The following is a 7,170-nucleotide window of genomic DNA, read 5'->3' on the forward strand; positions in this document are numbered from 1 at the left end:
TACTGTCCTTGCTTTGGGTCTCGCTGTGCCAGGCCCCTTTGGGAATAGCAGGTCTGAAGAAAAACACAGAGATTTCTGCTGTTGCTGCCACAGATTAAACACAGGGGAGTGATTGAAAAAAACAAACCTTATTTTCACATCCACGTCAACTTTCTTTGATTTTTGACTGAAGCAAACTCCCAATCAAGGACTAGTTTGTCTACATTTAGTTGTTTCTCTTCATCATAAAACTGTGAAGGTGAATTAAAGTGCAGCAATATCCACATTCTTATTATAAATACATCTCCAGGGTTGATGTTGCAAAGAAATCTGGAGCAGCAGTTTAGCCGCCTCCCTTCTTAAAAATGGGAAACTCAGCAACTGAGGGAGTTGGGTATCTTTTTCCTACAGCCAACCCTGACCCTGAAGCTACCACACAACTATCTGTCATTTTGATTTAAGATATGGAGAGATCTAAAGAGCTACTGTAAATTCTAGGATATCCCCCCACAAGTGTGTACGTTAGCTAAACGCTGGGGATAAATCTGTTACACCTAACAACAAAGCAAAATGTATACACCTCTGCCCACATTTGCACAACTTTATTCAACAAAAATGCTGCAGTTTGTATGTATAATTTGTCAGCTGGGGAGTCTCTGGTGGCTTCTCGTACGGTCGATCCAGATGCTGCGGGAGCTCTGCTCCCACCATCCGACAGAGGGAAGTGCTGAAATATACCACTTTAGCTTCCTTCTAAAGATGCCAGACCATTCACTGGGTTTTACTGTCTATTTTCACTGGGCGGATGGGCCCGATCGATGGGGGCCGGTTGGTGAACGGGTGCCACTGACCCTGGATGCTGGGGTTGTTTGTGTGGAAAGGCTTGCGGATGCGGATGATGTCCAGGCCGGACTGGTTGGTCAGCTTGGTCAAGAGCTGTGAAATCTGCGAAGATGTTTTGTTTGTGACCGTTTCCTCTCTCACGTTGCCGTTGACTGTGGGAATAGAGAAGAAAAAGGATGGGGTAAGACTTGGTACTTGATTCCTGTTATCCGTAGATGCTCAAGAACATGAAAGTCTGCCCGAGAATCTCGGTGAATCCACCTGAAATCCCCCCCCCCAAAAAAATCCTTGCGTTGTAGCGCCCCCTGTTGAAACTAACCAATGATTACAGCGCTCTCATCCATCTCACAGATTTAATGTTTAAACTGAATAAACCTTTAAAAAAAGGGTTTTCACGTCAACAACATTCTGACAAATTAATGAATTAATCTTTGGTATTTTGATAAGTGGAACTGTAAAATGAAATTTGATTCGTCCAATGGAGGTGTTCACGACGTAATCACAAACAGCTTAACATCAGTCACAACCTTTCTATTTTTCATTATATCGATTTCATACAGCAGCTTTTCTGCAATGAATAAGTCTGGCGACCCCGAAGCGTAACAGCACACACACACACACACACACACACACACACACACACACAGAGTAAAATACACTTTTTAAAGCATAAAACACGAAGGAAAAACAAAGACAGACAGAAATCAAATGCAAATACGCTCCAAGACCATGGAGAATATGGGGAGTATCTGAACTCACATCAAAATCGGAAGTTACTTACGGTATTCTGCAACAATTTTGGGTATTCTGCATGCTTGAGGAGCCACATACACCACAGTTGAGGGGTTCTTGTTGGCGTAGTCTATCGCTCCGTTCTCAATAAATTCTCTAAACAAGAACATCGCAGTCAAATTTGAACCGTGGGCACCATGAATCTTAGTGGTTTCCACAACACATCAAGAATACTTTACTCGCTTATTACTGGTGTAATAACAAGAGTTTACGACAGCTTTAGCATTTTTGCTTTTAATGGCAAATTACATTAGACGTAGCGACGTATCATTCCCACAATATTTTTGTTTATTACCTGACTCCGAGGGAGCTTTGTGCGTTTTTGGAGAAGATGATTGAGATTCGTTTTAGCTGACAGACATACCGACCGATGCCGTTATGGAGAACGCTTTGAAGAAAGCGACTTGGCCCTGCTCTGGATCCCATTACAAAAGTAAAACGTTGACTGAATCGGGATTTTGTTTAAATTGTTCAAACTACCGCATCGAACGTGTTTTAAAAGCCACGACGGCGACAGAGGACAAGTTAGCGGACGTGCTTTTACGGCAGTCCGTCAGAAACTGGTTCCGGAATGAAACATGAACTATACGAGTTCCAAAGAGAATACGAAAGAAATAGGAACATATATTGAAATGATATGTTTTCCATTTTTTGGGGGCTATTAAAATTGTTATCGAAATAATTCACGTATTTTTATTCGGACTTCAGTCACGAGATTACGATTTGCACGATGGTGCGCTGCTCTTTGTTCCACACGGACTTGTTTTGAATGCGAACAGAAAAGCCCGGGTTGGGGTAACATGAGGGGAAAGGAGGACGAATAAGATGAGCCGTAAGTTTGGATTTTGTACACGTGTTTAATTGATAAACGTATCAGTATTCCCACTTATGGCTTTGGCAGAGGTGCGTTGCAAACACTGGGCCATTCGTTGCCCGTCTAAACGACGAGTTTTGCACCCCTTCACCTGACCGAATTCAGCACCCATGTATATTGATGCATATTGTTCCCTGCACTAAGTTAATGCTTCAGTTTGGTGTCTGACATTTTCTAATTTGCCTCATCTTTGTAGGGCCGTGGTTCTAACCAACCCATGTGGAGGAGCTTGCTGCTGAAGGGCACCGCCTGCATCTGGCAGGTGGCAGCCCCGAGGTTTCTCCATCACAGACACTTTCCAAACTTCTGGGCAACACTCCAAACTCGGGGCTTCTTTGCTCAGCAGACGCGGCGTGTTTTGCAAAATGAAGACCGTCACCTGACCGGCACACACAGGCGAGCCTATAAAAAGGATGCAAAGGCTACCCTTGAATTTCCTGTGAGCCCCATCACAGTCACAGACATAAAACATTATCTGCGTTCTAAAGACATTTCCTTCCACGATGGCTACAGTTGCCTCCACATCCAGAGCATCTTTGTCGAACCATCAGCCAGGAAGGACAACTTCTCCTTATTCATTGACAAAACAACTGGACAGTTTCTGTGTAAGGACACTTTAGTGGAAGGAAGCTGGGAGGATCTCCAGGATTGCCTGGAGGTGATGCCGACGGACGGGCAGGATTTTCTCAGGCCTCATGTGCTGCTGGGGTATTCAGAGAGTTTGGAGGAGCAGGAGGAGAGGGAGAGGGAGCTGAGGGAGGTGCAGAGGATCTGGTGCAGCTCTGAACCCTTCACTGACCTTCCTGAGGATGAAGCCCAGCTGGTTAAAACCATGTTCCAGGTATTTTTGCTGTTGTAGTTTGTTAGGAGCCTGAGCTAATAAACTAAAAACACCCTAAATGTTAATGGTTAACAGAAAAAAACAAAAAGGAACTTCACGTAAACTATTATCAACATGCAATGTTAAGGAAATTGTCAGAGCTCTCCTAGGCTGCATTTGATTGTTTTGGGTGTTTTTTTTCCAGATCTCAAAGATCTCAAACGCAACTCTAAAGAGATTTGGTGTGAGGCTCTTCAGGCCCACCAAAAGCCTGGTTCTCCCCTGGTTTGGTGGTCCTGACTCTTCGCTCAAGGGAGTGAAGCTTCTCTCTGCCCAAAGTACAGACTCCGGGAGTGTCGCGTATAACGAAGCTACTGTCCCAAAGAGTAATTCTTACTACAACTTGTTTGGTCTCCACCTGGTTGGACGCAAGGACACTGACGTGGTTCTAACTGGACATGAACTGGACACAATGGCTGTGAGTCAGGCCACTGGACTCCCCAGTGTTGCTCTCCCACGTGGGGTCAGCTGTCTTCCCCCCATCCTGCTGCCTTACCTGGAGCAGTTTAAGCGGGTGACGCTGTGGCTCGGAGGGGACATTCGTTCGTGGGAGGCCTCAAAGATCTTCTCACGCAAGCTGGGGCTGAGGCGCTGTTCGCTGGTGCGGCCCGGAGAGTATCGGCCGTGTCCCCTGGAGGCGTTCGCCATGGGGAAAAACTTTGGTCACATTATAAAATCATCTATTCCAGCAGCTCATAAGTCCATAGTGTCCTTCAAGCAGCTGAGGGACGACGTGTACGGGGAGCTGATGAATACGGACCAGGTGGCTGGAGTGAAGTGGATGAGGTTTCCAGAGCTCACCAGGATCCTCAAGGGTCACCGCAAAGGAGAACTAACTGTCTTTACAGGTATAGCTAACTAGGTGACCTCCAACTTCATGTAAATTGCACATTTTCACTGTAAACCATTACCCCATTTTAAAAACGACATTTTTTTTTTTCAAACATTGCGGGCAGCAGACATTACCCACAGCTTTTATGTATTACTTTTGTCATTAATAATCAGTTTTGATTAAAGCCCAATTTGATTTCTTTGTTATATTAAATTGCTTGATTTGGAGGGAAGTCCTAAAAGCCCTGACACTGAGGCGTGCGTCTGTGTTTAACAGGTCCTACAGGCAGTGGGAAGACAACATTTATCAGCGAGGTGGCCTTGGACCTTTGCATGCAGGGAGTCAACACGTTGTGGGGCAGCTTTGAGATCAACAACGTGCGCCTGGCCAAGATCATGTTGACGCAGTTTGCTATGCAGAGGCTGGAGGACAATCTGGAGCAGTACGACTTCTGGGCCGACAACTTTGAGGAGCTGCCCCTTTATTTCATGACCTTCCACGGGCAACAGAACATCAAGTATGTGCAATAAGAGTCTGGGGAACCTTGGCTGCACGCATAGGGCAGCCTCATTTCTCCATACGATTAAAGGCACAACGTGATGTAATTAATCTAAATCGCTGCTTTACATTTTTGTTATTATACCAAAGTTGGACTTTTAGTTTTCTCCCCCTACAACTTGCACCTTGTTGAGCATGTAATGAACTCAATCAATCTTTATTTATATAGCGTCTTATACAATCAAAATTGTTTCTAGGCCCTTTCCAGAATCCCAGGGCCTGACCCCCAACAAGCAACAGTAGCAGGAAAAACTCCCCGTTAACAGGAAGAAACCTAGAGCAGGACCAGGCCCATATAGGGGGACCCTCCTGTTTCTCCTGTATTCTGACCGTGAATAACAGGGAAGCATTTGGTCTAATAGAGATTTTTGCTGTAGCTACTTTAATATTTCTTAATTATTGCAGAATGTATTAAATGATACAAACACCTGCAGTTCACACCAACAGGTTTATGTTAAAATTGTGGGGTTTTTTTTTAAACAAAAACGCTTACATTTGTTCCTGTTGACAGGGCAGTTTTGGACACCATGCAACACGCTGTCTACATGTATGATATCAACCACGTCATCATAGATAACCTGCAGTTCATGATGGGCCAGGAAAACCTCTCAGTAGACAAGTGAGTGCGTGTAAATTCCGTCCTGTGTCGATTCGAACAACATCCCTCGTTTCGAAGCCTCTGAACGCGTCGTGACGTGTCGCCCGGTCCAGGTTTGCGGTGCAGGACCACATCATCGGAGCGTTCAGGAAGTTCGCCACCAGCAGCAGCTGCCACGTCACTCTGATCATCCACCCCAGAAAAGAGGAGGACGACCGAGAGCTGCAAATGGCGTCCATCTTTGGTTCTGCAAAGGTAACGAGGACGCTTCCTGTAGATTAGCATAAAAGCAGAATTTTGATTTTTTTTTTAAAACTGATGTTTAAGATCATAAAAACCCTTTTAACCTTTTCCAGGCCAGCCAGGAAGCCGACAACGTCCTCATCCTGCAGGAGAAGAAGCTGGTGACATGTCCTGGTCGCCGGTCGCTGCAGGTGACCAAGAACCGCTTCGACGGCGATGTGGGCATCTTCCCTCTGGATTTCATCAAATCGTCGCTCACCTTCTCGTCTCCCGTCAAAGGCAAGCACAAACTGAGGAAAGTGAACCACAAACAGGAGAACGAGGAGGCCGAGGAGGCCACGGCGAAGAAGGAAGAAGTGAAGAAGGAGAAAGCGGCCAAAACGACAAAGGCACCACGAGCGGTTAAAAACAACGTGACAGAAAAGGAAAACCCACCGAAATAAGAATGATGTGTTTAAGTGATCCAGATCATTTCTTGAGATTCAACATTTATATTTGAATGATTAAACTGAGGATAAGTGACATAAGAGATCTGACTGAGTTTGTCATTAGCAAATAAGGCAAATAAGTACTGTTGTGACTGTGAGAGCTGTATGCTTTGGAAAGCACTATTATGTTGACTGACACTGATGAACACCTTAAACTGGGTCCCGCTGCTGTATTTTTGATAATGTGAGTTCAGTTTTTAAAATAAAACCAAAAATGTCGACACGTCTGGTCCGCTCTGTGTTACAGTGGCCGGCAGGGGGCAGCATTACCCCTGCAGAATCTTTCACAAATGTTCTTTATATCCTTTCTGATGCGCCTCATCCAAATTTTATTTTACTGTAGTTGCTGGAAGAGTGAATTCAAGTGTGACTTGTTTTAGAACACGACCCTGAGTCCATTCACAGACTTTAAATTCGATCGAGTTTCTCTCTTTAACATTTCTCTGACACCTTCACTGTCTCTCAGATGTTTCTGCCCAGTGAACCCTCAGCCACCAGAGTCACTTTAAACCTGGTATGTGGACCCCCGTGCTCCCCAGAGGTGGTCGAGACGGTGAAACATCGCACATGCTGTTGGACGTTGCCTGGAGAACACAAATCACTGTGGATGAACAGCAGGAGACAGACAGATGTGCTGGACTCCAGGTTTTTGTTCCAAGCTCTTGTTTTGTCTTGAAACTGTGTTTTCAGATGTTTCCCTGTGAAGGTTTTCCTGGTGTGCAAAGATGCACGGCTCTGCGTAATGACTGCAGGCTGCTGGATGGCTCCCAGTGTCCTTTTGGCTGCGTGGGTGTGGTGGAGCTTCTAAGCCTTTGAATGAGCTCTTTGTATTCTGAGGTATGAGTGGACCCGGATGATGGTTGTGCCATCTGCCAGATCAACAAAATGGGGAAGAAACACACAAAATTGCAGTCAATGAGCCACATTATTAAATCCAGGAGCACGGTTTTCCAACGTTGACTGCCAGTCGTATTTTTGTCGAACATTTTTCAGCTTCCCAAGTAAAGTTTTGATGATAATACTTAAAGTTTTGCTCATTTTCATCCCCGGCTGGACGGCCGCACACTGAAAACAGAGGATGTA

General features: G+C 45.2%; 2 protein-coding genes across 3 annotated transcripts; one reads left to right on the forward strand and one right to left on the reverse strand.

Annotated features, from left to right (window-relative positions):
* Positions 1-564: 564 nt before the first annotated feature.
* Positions 565-2,196, reverse strand: mrpl43 (mitochondrial ribosomal protein L43). Its single transcript, XM_003961021.3, has 3 exons — positions 1,910-2,196; positions 1,604-1,710; positions 565-974 (listed from the first exon to the last, which is right to left on the reverse strand). The coding sequence occupies exons 1-3, from the start codon at positions 2,038-2,040 to the stop codon at positions 751-753; spliced, it is 462 nt and encodes a 153-aa protein (XP_003961070.1). The 5' UTR covers positions 2,041-2,196; the 3' UTR covers positions 565-750.
* A 93-nt stretch (positions 2,197-2,289) lies between these two features.
* twnk (twinkle mtDNA helicase) lies at positions 2,290-6,308 on the forward strand. Of its 2 annotated transcripts, none has more exons than XM_011609560.2 (7): positions 2,290-2,446; positions 2,685-3,329; positions 3,514-4,216; positions 4,477-4,717; positions 5,270-5,377; positions 5,470-5,611; positions 5,713-6,308. In XM_011609560.2, exons 2-7 carry the CDS (start codon positions 2,706-2,708, stop codon positions 6,040-6,042), a joined length of 2,148 nt encoding a protein of 715 aa, XP_011607862.1. In that variant the 5' UTR covers positions 2,290-2,446; positions 2,685-2,705; the 3' UTR covers positions 6,043-6,308. The 2 variants fall into 2 exon arrangements, with proteins under 2 accessions (XP_011607862.1, XP_003961069.2); XM_003961020.3 differs by having other exon boundaries at positions 2,421-2,517.
* The last annotated feature ends 862 nt before the right edge of the window (positions 6,309-7,170 follow it).

The sequence above is a fragment of the Takifugu rubripes genome, chromosome 1 (genome assembly GCF_901000725.2).
Source record: "Takifugu rubripes chromosome 1, fTakRub1.2, whole genome shotgun sequence".
Taxonomy (NCBI): Eukaryota; Metazoa; Chordata; class Actinopteri; order Tetraodontiformes; family Tetraodontidae; genus Takifugu; species Takifugu rubripes.

Coding starts and splice junctions, on each gene's coding strand:
- mrpl43 (XM_003961021.3), bottom strand. CDS start 2,040: ATGGGATCCAGAGCAGGGCCAAGTCGCTTTCTTCAAAGCGTTCTCCAT. Junction 1,711..1,909: donor CAAAGCTCCCTCGGAGTCAG/GTAATAAACAAA, acceptor GTTCTTGTTTAG/AGAATTTATTGAGAACGGAG. Junction 975..1,603: donor CAAAATTGTTGCAGAATACC/GTAAGTAACTTC, acceptor CTATTCCCACAG/TCAACGGCAACGTGAGAGAG.
- twnk (XM_003961020.3), top strand. Junction 4,718..5,269: donor CACGGGCAACAGAACATCAA/GTATGTGCAATA, acceptor TCCTGTTGACAG/GGCAGTTTTGGACACCATGC. Junction 5,612..5,712: donor CCATCTTTGGTTCTGCAAAG/GTAACGAGGACG, acceptor AACCTTTTCCAG/GCCAGCCAGGAAGCCGACAA.